General features: G+C 47.8%; 1 protein-coding gene across 4 annotated transcripts in view; it reads left to right on the top strand.

The window, feature by feature from the left end:
- Positions 1–17,033, top strand: part of Egfr (epidermal growth factor receptor) — a 219,036-nt gene that overhangs the window by 187,674 nt on the left and 14,329 nt on the right. For 2 of the 4 annotated variants that reach the window (XM_077700136.1, XM_077700139.1), the window contains exons 2-19: positions 832–1,331; positions 1,961–2,085; positions 3,451–4,234; positions 4,740–4,863; positions 5,096–5,263; positions 5,762–5,821; positions 6,120–6,319; positions 8,137–8,269; positions 9,073–9,142; positions 10,202–10,326; positions 10,494–10,581; positions 10,680–10,781; positions 11,576–11,827; positions 13,068–13,190; positions 13,803–13,934; positions 15,175–15,315; positions 15,431–15,529; positions 16,417–16,602. In XM_077700136.1, coding sequence (XP_077556262.1) covers positions 1,226–1,331; positions 1,961–2,085; positions 3,451–4,234; positions 4,740–4,863; positions 5,096–5,263; positions 5,762–5,821; positions 6,120–6,319; positions 8,137–8,269; positions 9,073–9,142; positions 10,202–10,326; positions 10,494–10,581; positions 10,680–10,781; positions 11,576–11,827; positions 13,068–13,190; positions 13,803–13,934; positions 15,175–15,315; positions 15,431–15,529; positions 16,417–16,602 — 3,018 coding nt within the window. In that variant the 5' untranslated portion in view covers positions 832–1,225. The remainder of the gene's footprint in view (positions 1–831; positions 1,332–1,960; positions 2,086–3,450; positions 4,235–4,739; positions 4,864–5,095; positions 5,264–5,761; positions 5,822–6,119; positions 6,320–8,136; positions 8,270–9,072; positions 9,143–10,201; positions 10,327–10,493; positions 10,582–10,679; positions 10,782–11,575; positions 11,828–13,067; positions 13,191–13,802; positions 13,935–15,174; positions 15,316–15,430; positions 15,530–16,416; positions 16,603–17,033) is intronic. The other 2 variants (XM_077700137.1, XM_077700138.1) reach the window with 2 other exon arrangements.

Consider the following 17,033-nt stretch of genomic DNA (forward strand, 5'->3'; position numbering starts at 1 on the left):
GCTCTTCGCTATCGCGGCGATGACGACAGAGGTGGTTTTGTGTACGAAGTACTACGAACGGACGTACACATGTACGATATTTTTCTTAGAGCCAGCACGTGACGCCACAACCTGATGAAATAGACGGAAGCTTTTATTTTTGTTTGCGTCCTCCTGACGGATCCCGCGATCGCCCGTGTGTGTCGTTTGGGGGGTGAGGGGGTATCGTGGGGTAATGCTTATAGGCACTTTACTCTGCTTGTTTATCATTTACTTTCACTGCCGTAGCTCATTGCTCATGAAGCCGCGTGATAAGCACTCATCTGCCCGCCGCGCGATGGTCCGCTCAGCGCTCGGGCTCAGCGACAACACGGGACCTCTTGTGGTCAGGCGGCGTCAGGGCTAGCGTAGTAGTGGTTATTTGTGCCGCAGAGCTACTCGACGGCGAAGGGCCTCTGCGACAGTGCAACCGCAGCTGGCGCCCGCGGGGGCCCCCTTCAAGAAAGGCGCCTTGGAGGGACGCATGCTCACCTTAAGACGGCGATTAGATAACGCCTTATCTAGCCGACAGGCCCTCCAGAGCACGCACGGCACCTTTTCAGGCGGTGGCTGAAATCCAAGCCGGCAGGCGGTGGTTCGTCCGTCCCATCAGCGGGGGAACGCAACCTCGCTCGCTCAAGCGCGTTGGGCTTGGGATCGCGCCGGTGCGAAGTGCGCTCGTCGGACGCCGCGGCGCGCACGCAAACCTGTAACATAATACGCAGAGAAGTCCCGCTGTCTGGACGGAGCCCCCCTCTCAGGTGTTGGCCGTCGTGTAAACACTGCTTCTCGGTCCTCGTGACGAAATTTCAGATGATGGCGAGACGTCGGAGGCTTCTCAGCGGCCGACCAAGCGAGCTGGGACCCTGCCTGACGCGGAGGCCCTCCAGGTCGTAGGCTTGCTGGACAGGCAGCACCGTCACGGCCCAGCATCGCTCACCCCAAGCCGGCGCCACGCTTGCGATAGCGCGCCGCCAGTGACTTGGCAGTCGCGCGCGCGACTCTGCTAATCACGCTCGGCCGGGAATCGTAGTCATCCTGGCTGCTGCTGTTAGGAAGTGCCGTCCGCGCTGGTTGTCGCGCTGCGAGGGCATCACCTGCAGACCAGAGCGAAAAAGATAGGCGGAAGAAGCTGTCGACGGTTCCTGTGCTGAATACAGAGTGCAGTTCGTCGACGAAAAGGGATGCGGACGATCGTTGAGTCGCCATGACTGAGAGGACTCTGGTCACCGTGGTTTTTGTTCTAGTCACTTTGGGACTGCTGGCGGCTGCCGGCCAATCCAAAAAGAATGGCCACGTCAAGAAGGGGAAAAGTACGTATGCGGCGGCTTTTTTTTTTTTTTTTTGAGCGCCATGGGCACACGTGTAAGTGTGGGTTATTTCATGGCTCCTTGTGTGTGTTACCGTTTCTTTTCTAGCATGTACTACGTGCATATCTTGACTTGACTCACAGGCTCGCCGTTCTGTGCAGCTTTCATAAAAATGCAAATCTGATTCCTGTGGTGTTTCTTGTTTGAGGGTCGCTGTAGTGACATTCTTCGAGCACAGTTTTATAGAAGAACATGAAAATTCTCCCAGTGCTTCCTTTTAAGAACAGAACAGTCCTGCCAACGTGTTCTACATGTGTATCTTGACTTGAAGCAGCTGATCGGCCCATGTAGGGTGTTTTTTCTTTTTTTGGAAATGCAAATGTGGTTCCTGGGAATTCCTTTTTTGGAAGATATCTGTGGTGACATTCTTCGAGCACAGTTTGGCTGCACAACACGAAGGTTCTCGCCCAGCGTATTCTTTTCAGAAGAGTCCTGCCATGGCGCGCTTTGGGTTGACGGCTGTTGTGCATATCGAGTTGGTTGCACGATGACGTAGCAAGTGTCCGCCTGTGATGATCAACTCAAGCTGCCTTGACAGTACTTGCTGACATGTGACTGTTGTCGCTACGCAGTTTGCATTGGTACAAATGGACGGATGTCCGTACCATCGAACCGGGAGCACCACTACCAGAACCTCAGGGACCGCTACACGAACTGTACATACGTGGACGGAAACCTGGAGCTGACATGGCTACAGGTAACAGTTCTCCCTATTTAGCTTCAATCGCGAGCTACGGTCGTTATACATAGAATAACTAAATAAGCTACGCTTAAGAGTAAAGACACTGAAGTACGGCGGCAGCCATTTTGGTGGCCAGCTTTATGGGCCCTATTGCGGCTGACATTGACGGGTGGTATTGGTCCGGGCGCCGCTTGGCAACCATGACAGCTGTGTTTACTTTTCGAAGATTTAGACAGCGCGCCGATAAGGTCAGGCTTGGTTACGCTGAGCCACTGATTAAGCTGTGCTGTTTAAGTGACTGTAGGTTACGCTAGGCCAGTGGTTCTCAAATGGGGTTCCGCGGACCCCAGGGGGTCCGCGAGAGCATTTCAGGGGTCCGCGGTGCTTCCCTCAAAACTTTTCCCCCGCCATTTTTTTCTCGATTTTGCCAGCATTTTCTTGCAATGAAAAAGGTGGCTCCGCCGCATTACCTGTACGTTGAGCTTCTCCGCGTAGCACATATTTTAACATCTGATTTGTGCACAACACGCCACCTATGAGAAGACAAAAAAAAAAAAAAAAAACAGACCCACAAAACGCAGCATATGGGTGTCTAGAAGACTTATAGATTCCAGTACAACTTGTTTGACATTATGGACCCGATCAACATACGCTCCATCGTGGGGTCCCCCATCCCTACCGCAAGCCCGAAAGGGGTCCCCGGGGGAGTCATGGCTGAGAACCACTGCGCTAGGCCACTGTCGTTCTTTCCCAGCGGGAAGCGATGCAGGCGTTTTCCACCTTTCCGTCGGTTGAAACAGCTTAGTACAGAGCAGCACGGCATCGCCACTCTGTCTGGGGGGTTGAAAACTCACTCTCAACGTGTCATACAGCCGCACTGCGCTCCGAATCGAAGAGCGTGCGCGCGGCCACACAGAGGCGCCAAAATGTCAGCGCCCATGGGTCTTCCCGTGGTAAACAAATGTCACGTGACGCGGTTCTACCAATGGCCGCTGTCGGCGGCATAGAACAATGACAGGAAAGAGTGGCGATGCTCTGAAACCTCATATAGTGTTTCTAGTTATACAGTTTCGCCGTCACGACGGTTTACTACTGCCAAACATGGCCCTCTGTACGTCTAGAGCTACTTTGTGCTTTAATAAATGAATTTGAGTACTCCAGACAATGTTTGTTTATGCAGGAAGTGTTTGATAACCTCAGTAACTTTTTTGGTAACCTTTTTGTTTGAGACAGGTTTGTTGTTCTCTTTTGTGAGCACAGCCGCACGGAAACTGAGAAAGTATTATCAGAGCGTAGAATGTATGCAATGTAGGGGTGGCCCAAGAAAGACGCGTTGCTTGACGCGGTCTCCCCTTCCTTCTCCTCCCCTTGGCGGCGCAGAACAAGAGCCTGGACCTGAGCTTCTTGCGGGACATCCGCGAGGTGACGGGCTACGTGCTCATCTCGCACGTGGACGTGCAGCGCATCCTGCTGCCCAGCCTGATGATCATCCGGGGCCGCAGCCTGTTCAAGCTGAACGTGCACGACGAGGAGTTCGCGCTCATCGTGACGCTCTCCAAGATGGAGAACCTCGAGCTGCCCGCGCTGCGCGACATCCTGCACGGAAACGTGGGCTTCTTCAACAACTACAACCTCTGCCACGTGCGCCACATCCAGTGGGACGAGATCCTCTCCGGCCCGCCCGCGCACATGGTCTACGTGTACAACTTCACGCAGCCCGAGCGCAGCTGCCCGCCCTGCGACGCCTCGTGCCGCGGCGGACACTGCTGGGGCGAAGGGCCGCACAACTGCCAGAAGTTCTCCAAGGTCAACTGCTCGCCCCAGTGCCACCAGGGCCGCTGCTTCGGGCCCGAGCCCCGCGAGTGCTGCCACCTGTTCTGCGCCGGCGGCTGCGTGGGGCCCAAGCAGAGCGACTGCCTGGCCTGCCAGAACTTCTACGACGACGGCGTCTGCAAGCAGGAGTGCCCGCCCATGATGCGATACAACCCCAACAGCTACTCGTGGGACTACAACCCGGAGGGCAAGTACGCCTACGGCGCCACCTGCGTCAAGGACTGCCCCGAGCACCTGCTGCGCGACAACGGCGCCTGCGTGCGCAACTGCCCGCCCAACAAGAAGGCCCAGCAGGGGGAGTGCGTGCCCTGCGACGGACCCTGTCCAAAGAGTGAGTCCTTGTGGCGTCTTTCGCGTGTGCGGGAGTATCCCCTGTTTTGGAAGACCAATTCTTTGCTCGTTCGCCTCATATTCGCGGATAAGTAGGTATTTAAGCTTGGCTGATGTCAAACTTGCGTCCACCTTATAGACGTGGGCTAGACGTCAAATTTATCCATTGCGTCAGAGGAGAGGAAATCTGTTCTCTGAACATTGTTCACGCTCCAATTACTACCGCTTCTCACCGTTACTCCCACTCCTTGCAACCACCTCCGGTGCTGTGGTTACTTCCAGTCCCATAGTCGCTCCCGCTGTAGGCCATTGCTCTGCTTTACTTCCCCTTCAGGGAATTATTCCTACTCTGGCTCGATCGCAAAGTAAACTTTGCTTTCTTTTTTTTTTTTTTTTTTTTTGTGATATTAGAACATAATGCTATTTGGAAGCAACTGGCACGTCGTTCCGTGGTTCACATACTGGGCAGCTCTACATGGGGGCGTGTTTTTCTTTTCTCTGAGCAGACTGCCAGGGAGTGAGCGTCGTCAATTCCATCAACATCGAGGCATTCCGTGGCTGCACCATCATCGAAGGTTCCCTCACGATACTGGACTCTACATTCAACGGTTTCCAAGAAGTTTACGCTGAGTAAATGAGCCTTTCTTTTCCCTTTGTCCCATTCGCGAAAAGGCCGGTCGCCACGGTATCTTCTCATTTTGGGTTGTTGGTTCTGTGATAATTGTGTTGTAATAACATCAATAATAATCGTGATAACAGCAGTCACTTGCAGCAGTATTCACCAGTCATAAATCGATCTTGTTATAGTTTTTGTTATTATTATCATTAAACCAAAAATTCTGCGCGTGCGCTCTCCTTGCAGTTTCTCGTTCGGTCCGCGCTACGACAAGATGGACCCGAGCAAGTTGGAAGTGTTCAGTACACTCAAGGAGGTCACGGGCTACGTCAACATCCAGGCTTCGAATCCAAACTTCACGTCTCTCTCGTACTTCCGCAACCTGGAGGTCATCGGAGGCCGAACGCTTACTGAGTAAGTTCTGCTGCTCTCTAAGATAAAATTGCAAAAAAAAAAAAAAAAAAAAAAAACACGATCCTTGATATTCAGTTATTTGCGTAATGTTTTACGATGTGAACCGCCGACAAGCGTCTACGCTTGAAACAAAGACAAGAAGGTACAGTTGGTTTCCCTCGCATTTGGCTGTGAAATACTGTAACGAAGTGTTTCTCACACAAACAGACAGAACTGTTACATAAACGACGTTCGGAAACCACAGTTACTGGTACTATTTCGCTTGTGATAAAGATTGCAATTCGTCCATGTCATTTGTTAACATATTTTATTAAAATACTTCCCTCTGAAGCAACCAGTTGTTGACTGTTTCCTAACCATTACACGTGTGATTTGCAAGCATTGAGCACGTCTGTTCGAATCTAACAAACAAATCGGTGAATGTTGGGTCAAAGCGTGCCTGTGAGAAGCTTGCATGCAAAGTGAGACAGTTGTCGTTTGATTTCCCCCCTCCTTTAGTGGCATCCATGGTCACTTAGTTTCCTCCCACATCTCATATGAGTCCAAGGGGCACGACAGGTAAACGCGGCAGTCCTGCACTCTTCACGTGCCGCTGCATGCGTCTTGTCGCCGAGCTCTGCTCTCAACTTGTCCGAGTTGCGTTCACATCATCGGCCAAACGACGTCCTGTGCTGCTGCTGTTCGTTTGCTGCTGCCTCGACCGTGTTGTCGTGATTCTCGTAGAGGCTGCGCTGCGTAGACGTGCGTTGTTGCTTATGCGTGAGTGTGTTTGCTAGGTCGGCAATGATTCTTGTCGCTCACACAGGGGAAGTTCATCTTCGGGGTGCTGACGCGTATACACGTTTGCCGCGCGCAGGTACTTCGCCGCCCTGTACATCGTCAAGAGCTCGCTGAAGTCCCTGAACCTTCGGAGCTTGAAGAAGATCCGCTCGGGCAGCATCGCCATCCTGGAGAACAAGGACCTGTGCTTTGCCGACAGCGTCGACTGGTACCAGGTCATGAAGTCCAGCGCGCACAACGTGCTGCTCCAGAGGAACGCCGACAAGGATGTCTGCGGTGAGAACGCGCCCACTTTTAACTCTCTTCGTACTGCGGAAATTGGCGATTTGACCTGATGATGGTGAGGGTGATACCTTTAAGCATAGAAATTGACGTGTTCGAGTAAAGTTGGTCGTGGTTCGAGTACAACAAAGATAAAGCGGAACCAAAATGGCGGCAGTCCTCATGATGTTTGCCTCCGGCTTGCGTCCCTCTTCGAATCGCAGACATTGCAACTGTTGCATACGCGAATGAAATTCTTTCACAATGACCGTTTTGTTTCTGCTCGTGTAGCGGGTGCTTTCGCGGGAAGCGTTACGTGGGGAACACGGGAGTACGCGGCGTAAGATAGCGGTGGTGCTGGCAGCAGCGGCAGTTGCCGTTGATAAGCGGGAAGTGCCTTGCGTTTTTCGACCCCGTCTTGCGCTGTAGAGGCGACAGCGCTCCCCGTTTATCTTTCCGCAAAGCACTTATATCTGTTCACTTGTTCGAAACCAAACTACGGGCAGATTACGGGGGCTTTAGAGGGTCGTTTTTTTCCTGCCTGTTCCGACTGTGCTTGTAGAACGTAGAACGAGTCAGCTATCAACTCGATGCATAGGACAGCCCCCTCTCCGGCGTTTTTTGAGCACGCATAGTTGTCCTGTTTCCAGAAAGTTCAGTGGAAGGGGACGCCAATACATTTTCGCTGACCGTTCCGCCTGCGCTTGGGACCTGCGTTCGTGCTGCCTTGCTCAAAAAAACTTTGCCGGAGAGTTCTACATTGTGTTTCACAGGGGTGTTCGGTATGAAAATCTCCTTTCGTTTTGCTTGTAGTTCCTGTGTATAGCTCTCCTGTACATAGTTTCCGAGTCCCTGTCGTGCAATGTCACGGACGCTTTTATGAAGTCACTTCTAGGCGCAGCGTAAATAGTTGTTTGCTTGACCGGTTTTGTTATTGCCCGCAGACGAAAGAGTAGTCATGAAATCGGTGGAAGCAGAATTAGTGAAAAATAAACGCTGCTGAAGAAACTGATTCCGAAATTTGGCGCGAGGGCACAGTTTATTCCAAGAGTATATATACACAAATCAAATCAAATAAGTTTATTTTCCACCAGTGGATGGTTCCTCGGGTAAAAGCCACTTTTGCAGCTTGACAAAGCCCGAGGAACTGGCTTGCAAGCAGCATCGCTGTTCTGTGAAGCAGCCTGTGCAGGTGGAAAACATGCGCTCCATGTTCCCACTCCTTTAAGTACTGCCACGTTTTATTCATTGCTTTGCAATGTCCGGCAAAGTGTTGTGGTTCCACTGGGGGGGAAGAAGGCAGCTTTGCGACGTGCCCCCCTTTTCATTAGCTGAATACAAAACCCCTTTGACGTCATTTGTTTAGGGGTATAAAAAGGATATGTTTAAACCCTGACACCCCCCTCATAAAATAAATTACACACTTACCAGTTACCTATACGGCACTTGAATGCTTGTGTGTTTGATTGCATTTGTTGCTTTAATTATGCTTATCGTAATGTTTTGCAAAACTGTTACGCCCACGATACTCGCATAGTTCCATGCACGACACTCACCATCTCTACTATTGTTTGAACAGGATATTGGTGAACCAAATAGTAAGTAGTGAATATGTGAGCCCAAGTAATTTTTGAGTGTCGGTTGTATGGCAACTTGGATTTTTAACTTTCGTGATTGTAAATGCTGTATTTATCCTCTAACACATGCCAGTTAACGTGGGGTATATACTGAAATTAATAACTAGAACAAGAATGTGCACTTATGCGCAGCTCTTATTGTGCTGGCCTTTGGCTGCTGTGCTAAGCTTTTTTCTCTCGTGGTGTTCTTTACAGAGGCACAAAAACTGGTGTGCCACCCCCAGTGCTCTGCAAGCGGTTGCTGGGGCCCTGCACCTAATGAATGCCTGTCATGCAAATCGTACCGGCTGGAGGACACATGCATTGACAAATGCGACACTTCCAAAGGGTGAGTAACTGAAGACTTCAGCATTTTTTTCAGGTTCCTTGTGGGCTGAACACCCTTTGCCAGACAGTTTGTATGACCTGGGTACTGTATTAAAGGTCATATACACCCTTCAATTAGACTCGAACTATATTGGAGACGGTTGTATAACACTGGCATTACGAGTACATACTCAGAGACGCAGCAGTTTTGTGGCATCATAAACAGCCCCCCTGACCCTTGTGCAGGTACAGTTGTGCCGGACCTGGAGTGTAGTAAAATTTTCGTAGTACTTTTATTGCTTGACACCTATAAATTGGACCCGTGTGCCTCCCTAGGGATGCTTACATAGAGTTGTATAAGAATGAGGACTACTGCGCACAGTGTAATAACTTGGAGCAACTGCGAGTACTAGGGCTTCCCCAGAACGAAATATCTGCCTTTCTAATTGGCTGATGTAGGTAAATAGCAAATGTGGTGCTGCATTTCCTTGATTATTGGTCACCTGGGCTTCTATGTTCCCTCAACTCCTGGACCCACTCAAGAATTTGGAAACAGAAATACAGTGAAATATAGCATTCAATACGGGGAGGGGAGGGGGGCAACTTGCTTGTTCTGCAACCAAACTTCTTTTTGGCTTATTGCGGCTACAACATCTTTGTCTCAGTTATAGATCAATGCTTCATTCTGGCCAGTGTTGACCACATACTGTGGTCTTAAAGCAATGGCTATTTTCCTCAAGTAATGCCTGAAAATTAAAAGCAAAGAAATTTTTTTAGGTTTCGGCTTATCTGGAGATGTAGTGACTTTCTTTTTTCTCTTTCTAGGATCTATGACAATGGGAATTATGTCTGCAAACACTGCCACGAAGAATGCCTGGGTGAATGTTCTGGTCCTGTAAGTAACAGCTCCTTCCCTTATATGAAGCGCTCTGTTTACTGACCTGGCTCCTTTCGGGAATTATTGCATCCTAATAATAGATCTGTTATCGTGCCTTACCATTGTCCTCTTCTATTTCCTTCATGCTCCTATTACAAGGTCAAAGGGGCTATTCAAGCATCTTGACTTTCATATCCTCATCTTTCATCCTCTTTTAATATCCTATCCTTACGATAGTTATCTGTAAGGCAAAGCCGAGAAATGCATACAGGACACATGTGTGGGCTGCTATCTTGTTGTCTTGCCAGATCATTTCCCATTTATATGCAGCTAAATGAGAAATTTTCAAAATAAATTATTAAAATTTATGTAACAGCTTTGTGTTGTTCTCGGAGCCCCTTGTTTTTAGTTCAGTTGTGCCGTCAAGTGTCCTTGCATCTGCACAACAGCACTTCAGTGTGTTGCAAGTTAGCCACTGACACTGAAGGAAGTTGTCATGACACAATCATGCCCCATGTGTCATGTATATTTTTTCCTACTGGAAAAAACTAGTTCTAAAGATTTTTGGCATACACTCGGATGTGAAATTTGGTCTCTGCATGAGCAGCACATGCATCTATGTAGTGTGCACCTAAACTTTTTACGGAACTTTTTTTTTCTGATTTGGGCTAGAGAAGTGTAAAAATTTTGGACATGCTTTCAAAATAGGGCATCAACCTTTGCTAGGTGCGTTGTTTTTTACTCTAGCACACACCAAAATTGCAAAAGAAATGATAAATTTGCTTCTGGATCTTTTTTCTTCTTGTGGTAAACAACGCTACATATTTAAAAAAATTGCATTACCTGATTGGCGATGAACGAGAACTATGGATGAAAACTAAGACATCTAAGAATGAAAACTGGTCACCCTACCCTTCGCTGCCCTAGTTCTCAATCTGACATTGATCAGAACACATTTGTGCAAATTTTAGAATGAAAAGTATTAGCTGCAACCGATTAGGAAACCACACGCTTTCGTGCAATTTTCGGTTGTCTTCTTGGTCTAACACTAAATTAATTGTCACACTTCTGTCCCAGGGCCCCGGCAACTGCAGCAAGTGTCGTCACGTTCGCGATGGCCCCTACTGTGTCAAGGAGTGCCCCGAGTCGAAGTACGACCAGTCCGGTTTCTGCATGCCCTGCCATGAGAACTGCGTTGGAGGGTAAGTTTTTGGACGCCGTAATATTGTCCGCAACTGTTGCCATTCGTTCTTTTCTATCTGTTACTGATACTTCACCGGAAGTGCTAGATCGGTCTCGCTTCTCTCTACTCAAACGTTTTAGTGATAAATTGTTCGATAACCTGTCCTGCTTCCTTCCCCTTCACCAGATGCACCGGACCAAACAACACTGTCGGGCCCGGAGCTTGCAATTCTTGTGAGAAGGCGATCGTCAGTGCTTACGACCCCAACGTTGTCGTGAGTCATTTGTCCACTCAGAATTTTGCGAATGTGGAAGTGTTTGCAGCTGGGCATGGTGTAACCATCGACTGGGATGTTACTCTTGATGATTTCAGGAGCAGTGCCTGAAAGCGGATGAGTCCTGTCCAGAGGGGTTCTACCATGAGTACTTCGGTCCTCAGGAGGAGGGAGCCCTGAAGTCCTTGACTGGCAAATCGGTACTTTGCCGCATTACACTTTGTGCAACTTTGTGTACCATGTTTTTGGGTATATAGCAAGCTCTTGTTTTTTGCCCGTGCAGTGTAAAAACTTGCCATAGCTGACAGTATTGTCCATTGAAAGCAATGTTAGAGTTATGCTAAAAAAGCATGTTCCAGTCCTTGGGTTACTCGGAGCAATGTTTGAGTATTGCGAGGATTTACCTCATTTTTACATGTCTAATGTTTGTGATTCCCTGTGCTGCATTCGAGAATTCATTCATGCTAAATTTATATGAAGCCATCAATTGGAGGTGTGAATCTGGAAGGTTAGAGAATAGAAGGAAGTAGTGTAAGGGAATAACACGTGTTTGACTCTTTGTGACCAAAGTTAACTAAGAAAGCAGGTTGGTGTGGAACCATATTGTGGCAATAACGAAAGAAGACTAAGTGAAACAAAAAGGATGGGTTCTGACAGCACTTCTAATTATCGTCTCTCCTTACTTCAATTTCATGGTTATCTTCTGCATTTATGCTCCCTTATTTTCTTTTTTGCTGTGGTACAAACCACTCACCACCGCCAAATTTTGTCATTTCACACCACCTCTTGCAGTACTGTTAAGCTTCTTGTCCCACCTTAGAGTGCAGCCACACTGTTACTTACGTCCTACACCCACTGCTCGACTTTTATACCATAAAAGAACAAAGCTATTTCATGGATCGTGTGTTAAACCCCTATGGCAGCTTTGGAGGTCACTTCTTTTCTTTGTGCCATACTTAAGGAAAACCCTCTGTTGTCCTTCTTTCGTGTCCAGGTGTGTCGCAAGTGCCACCAGCGGTGCAAGAACTGCACGTCCTACTCAATCCACGTGTCGGTGTGCGAGTGCTTGCACTACAGCAGTGGCGAGCAGTGCGAAGACCGCTGCCAGCGGGACCACTTCCCGGACGAGGCCAACCGCCGCTGCCTGCGCTGCCACGACGAGTGCCGCGGCTGCAGCGGACCCACGACTGCACACTGCATCAACTGCCGCAACTTCCGTATCTACGACTCCGAGAACCGCACACAGGTGAGCCCAGACTGGCCCTCTCGGGTGGTGGTGGTCTGCACTGTGTTGAGTTGCCACTAGTTTAGTTTTAACTTGTATTGGTTGATTTTGGACAGACTCTAACGACAACTGGTTATGGTCATTGCTTTTGAACTGTTGGTCTGAGGGGTTGGTGCATTATCCTCAACAGCTGGCCTTGAAATGCTGGTGTGAGATTAAGGCGTAACGAAAAAAACAACCGCAGTGTGAGTAGGCACTCAAGTAACCGGCCCGTAAAAGCAACAGGACCAAGATTTGCAACCCTCCCCTGTCAAAGTTGCAACCAGCATACATGAAAGGTAGCGGAGCATTGTACGGTCATCGTAAATGGCTAGTGACCTTGCCGTCTCTAATTCCTCCCTGTCCCATTGTGACCGACTAATATAGCAGTAGTGGAGTGCCGCACAGTCTTTCTTCATGAAGCCCTGCAAGCGTATACAAAGCACTGAAAAAAAGTTGGCCTAGTGAGGTTCCTGTGTAAATGCCTTGCTATTTCCCTTGTGCAGTGCAAATGAAAGGGGCCAGTCATGACATAATGTAAACAACACTATGCAAACTTGTCAGGAGTATTTTGTCCATACCTTCTGAACACTAAAGCCAAGTTTCAACACCTTCGATGTACTTTTTAAATATCGAGGCAGCGATGCGCACAACCTGCATGATCTGCTGCACTGAATGGGAAGAGCTTGCCTAACTGAATCTGTAAGAAGCGAGTCCTGCACCACGTTTCATGCAGGGTTGTACAAGTAGCACTAATGGATACCCAAGCTTGTAAAAATCAACACCAGATTCGTAATGTGGGCAATTCATGTCCAGTTTCTCCCTGCTTTATGTCCTTTTTGTCTCTCACATATTCTGCTCACAAGCGCCCGTCTTTATATTTGTTCGGGTTCCTGTCGTCGCATGCATGAGGCAAACCTGGACAAGCATTTACTTAGCCATTGCTGGTCGGTGCAACAGCCTTATCCCTGAAGTAACTCCAACCCTGTTTTCGTAAGTCCTATAAATTAACTGCAACTCTGTTTTCGTAAGTCCTGTTAATTAACTGCAACTCTGTTTTCGTAAGTCCTATAAATTAACTCTGTTTTTGTAAGTCCTATGCGTGGTTGTTGAAATACTTCATGGCTCGATTAAGGGTAGCACCGGTTTTCTGTAATCTGTGCTGTCATTTTGCTGCGAGCAGGTGTTTTGTAACACTTCTTTCCGTCTGCAATCTTTGCAGTTCAATTGTACGGCCACCTGCCCTCCTGAGAAGCCATTCAAAGTCTTTGACGACACTACCACCAAGGACCCGCACTGCTCGGATGAGGATCCCAATCAGATGGCCTTGCATGGAAGAACGCAAGTCTTCTTTCAAGTCTTGCTTGGCCATTATTTTGGAATCCCACTGCTTTTGTATTTTTCATGAACAATTGAGGAAGTTATAAAAGAATCGGTTCATCATATGTTCATTGTCTGCCTGCGTATTGGGAACATTTTCTTATTGTAGTGAGAAACGTTTAGTCTGGCAACTTGTGACTAAATGCAGTACTGAAGGAGAAGTTATTTGCGCACATGTTCAAGACCTTTGCAGAGAATGGTACGGCTATTTCTAGCTGAGTGCTGGCCAACCATCAGCTACCTCAGCCTGAAACCATGTGGAAAATAGATTGTGTGATTTTTGATAGATTGATGAAAGATGTAATCTGGTACTGGCTCTGCGGTCATTACTCTTGGATTTGTTGCTTTATCAAGGTGCACTTCCGTAAAATGAAAGGCGAGAAATGGAAATGTAACACTGGCTTGATTGGAAGTTTAAACAAAAAACTGGTCTTCCATCCAGTCATCACTCACATTCTGCTTTAGCTTTAAGGGAGGGCCACTTTTTCTTTAAAAAGGAATTTTATTGGAAAAGCATGCATAGATAGTTGGAACAGCAGTCTGATGATTCTTTTTTTGTTGTTGTTCCCATAGGGAGGAAGACCACTTGCCAGTCATTCTTGCCAGTGCTGGTGGCTGCATTCTTCTGCTGGGCGTCTTCTCCGCTGTGTTCAGTTACCACTGGTTCCAGAGAGCCAAAACCAAAGAGAACACAGTCAAGATGACCATGGTAAGGCTGCTACTGACCCTTGCCATTTCTGCTGTCTCTAGTTCCTTGATGGTATTTCAGTTAGGGCTGCATGAGCCCCCTAAAATGTCCATTTGATAACCACTGCCCTCGATTGGCTTTAATTTTAATTTGAGTATTCCAAAATTCAAAAGCGGTCATGAATGACTGCCACTAAAGATGTTGTGGTTTCGACATTTTACACTCTCACTGAAGTACAGCTCGATGGATAACTTGATGGTACCATTGAATACATGCTGATTGGGTTGTACCAATGCACACGTTTTTTTGGAAAAAATAGGTTTAAAATTGCACGCACATTGGAATCTAATACGAACTGAAACTTCCCCATCGCTGCCCATTGCCATTATGTGGTGGTGGAAGTTCACTTGTTGCAGGCCACCATGGTAACACCTTTTTTTCATCTGCACAACAGGAGCCATTTGCAATCGAGTGTGGTGTTGCTATTGAAAAAACCGTAGGCTATCTTGACAGAGGATGGAAGCCGCAGAGACGTGTCATCTCTACTGCGTGAATAGCTTTAAGCATAATGTCGTTTTACATGCATAAGAAACCAACAATAGGCATGCAGCTTGCCCATTTGGTGTGCTGGAGAATGATTGAAACTAAGAGGTTAATATAAAATAAATGCATGTTATTGGTAGGTTTACTACAGGAAGATGCCTATGCTGAATGCTGCTTATATTTGTCTGTGTCTGTTGGAATTTTTTATTTTCATTTTCACTGCTCTTACTTCGTTCTCTCTCTCTCTTCTCTTTCTCTCCTCTTTCTTCTTTTCAAGAATTTGTAAGTGGAATTTTCATTCTTTCATGTCTTGATACCTGTTTGTCATTTTGACTCTAATAACCACCTGTTCATCTCCTTACTAATACTGGAGTGTTCCTTCCTTGAAAAAAAAAAGTGTGAATCTTTACAGAGGTTTTCTCCTGCTTTTGTGTAACTTGCCTGGGTGCCTACACTTAATTTAAATAAACTGCTCGCATAAGTTTATATTTTAATTTGTGATTTCTATCCTGTTGTTTTTGGACTACAAGGGACCTGTCAATGTTTTGGAGGTCGTGCTTTGCATCATAACATGAGATGTGTGTGTTTTACATCCTCGCCAATCTTGTATGCTTGAATGGTGTTATCCTGGTGTGTTACTAACATGAATGCTAACTACAGAGTAGCGAATGCTATACGTTCGAGATGGATGATGTGAGGAATTTGTTTTTCCCCATAGCGAATGAGTGGGTTTGAAGACAACGAGCCGCTGAAGCCCACAGACATCAAGCCCAACCTTGCCCAGCTGAGAATTGTCAAAGAAGCCGAACTCCGCAAGGGTGGTATCCTCGGCTATGGAGCCTTTGGGACAGTCTACAAGGTTTGTGCCTTTCTTTCTTGCTGTTTTTTTTTTTCTTTCTTTCAAAACTTGATCTCGATTGAGAAAAGGGGATTCATGCTATTTTTTGTCTCTTCTTTGTTCTTGTGCCCTGCAGGGAGTCTGGGTACCAGAGGGGGAGAATGTCCGAATCCCTGTGGCCATCAAAGTCCTTCGTGAGGACACGGCACCCAACACGAACAAAGAGTTCTTAGAAGTGAGTGATGCATGCCTTGCTCTTTGTTCTTTCCGAATTATCGTTTGTTTGCGGGTGCTCTGGGTGTCATTCCTGGGAGGTAAAAGTATCTGACCATGTTTTAGCTCACAGCGCTTTGGCACCTGATACAGGGGTTTCATGGTGGTGGTGGTGGCGGCATCCGCATAACTGAGCGAGCCAACGAGCCACCCCACCAGAAAGAAGACCGCGGAGGAGCGTCTGGCGAAAGTGTTAGGGGGAGGGCGGCCTGCGCTGCCAAGGTGTCATCTCCCAGCGCGTTGTTACGGCTCGTTAATGTCTCACTGTCTCCCCCGCACACTTTCGCCATGCGTCTCCACCAAGGAGCACCCTCCTCCTCACACCTTCGCCAGATGCTCCTCTGCCATTTTTGGCTCATCCGAACCGTGGGACATTTGTGCAGGAGGTTCAAACAACATGCTTGGCAGCAGCGAAATGCTGCGCGATAACGGCAGAGTAGCGCGCCGCCGGGCGTTTGCTGATCACACAATCACTTCCTGAGATGCAGCAGAAATGCGCCGTGACCAAGAAGACTGCAGTTCATGCTGTGCACAAATATCGCATTAGAAAGTACAGTAATCGTCATGTGATCTTTTTTAAAATAAAAAACAAATTAGAATTTAGCAGAACTTACAATGGATACGAAATTGTCAGATTGCACATTGTATCAAAAATAGAAAGAGGAATGCATTCACAAAGTTCCTGCGTTTGTATTTTCGAAAATCTGATTTCTCAAATGTGAAGTTCGGTGTCTGGCATTCTTTTAGGTCAAAAGTCTAGTACCTAAAAAATGGCAATACTACACTCGCGTACGGCAGCCGATGTGACTGCTTCTTCTGACTGTATGCATTGTTGTCTGTTGCTCGCAGGAGGCGTACATCATGGCCAGCGTCGACCACCCGAACGTGCTGAAGCTGCTGGCGGTGTGCCTGACGTCGCAGCTGATGTTGGTGACGCAGCTGATGCCCCTGGGCTGCCTGCTGGACTACGTGCGCAACAACCGCGACAAGATCGGCTCCAAGCCGCTGCTCAACTGGTGCACTCAGATTGCCAGGGTGAGCATCTTGGTGGAACTGGAGCGGTTCAGTTTCAATGGACGATTGCATCAGCGGCCTGTACTGTGGCTGTACGTTCAAAATGTTTCTGGATAGACCCATGGTGGTTCAGATGTATGGTAGCCATTTCGCAACAAACCGTTTGAAAACTGACTCGGGCAGATATTCATGTTAGACTATCCCCCGTACTTTAATGCGAAGCCTCAGTGTCTTCACTGACGCCATTGTATGCCAATATGTCCTGCAGGAAAGCCAATTTGCTCTGACAATGATGATGAATGATTGTGGGTGAAGTGAAAGAAAAAAAAAAAACGCTCCCTGTGGCCAGAATCGAACCGGGGTCCCTCGCGTTATGAAGCCCCGCCGTCTTGTCCAATTGCTCCATTTCGACATGGTTGAAGCGGCTTGTAAAACTCAAGACAACTAAACAA

Source organism: Haemaphysalis longicornis, unplaced genomic scaffold (genome assembly GCF_048455015.1).
Source record: "Haemaphysalis longicornis isolate Haplotype H1 unplaced genomic scaffold, Haemaphysalis longicornis Haplotype H1 scaffold_2, whole genome shotgun sequence".
NCBI classification, from domain to species: domain Eukaryota; kingdom Metazoa; phylum Arthropoda; class Arachnida; order Ixodida; family Ixodidae; genus Haemaphysalis; species Haemaphysalis longicornis.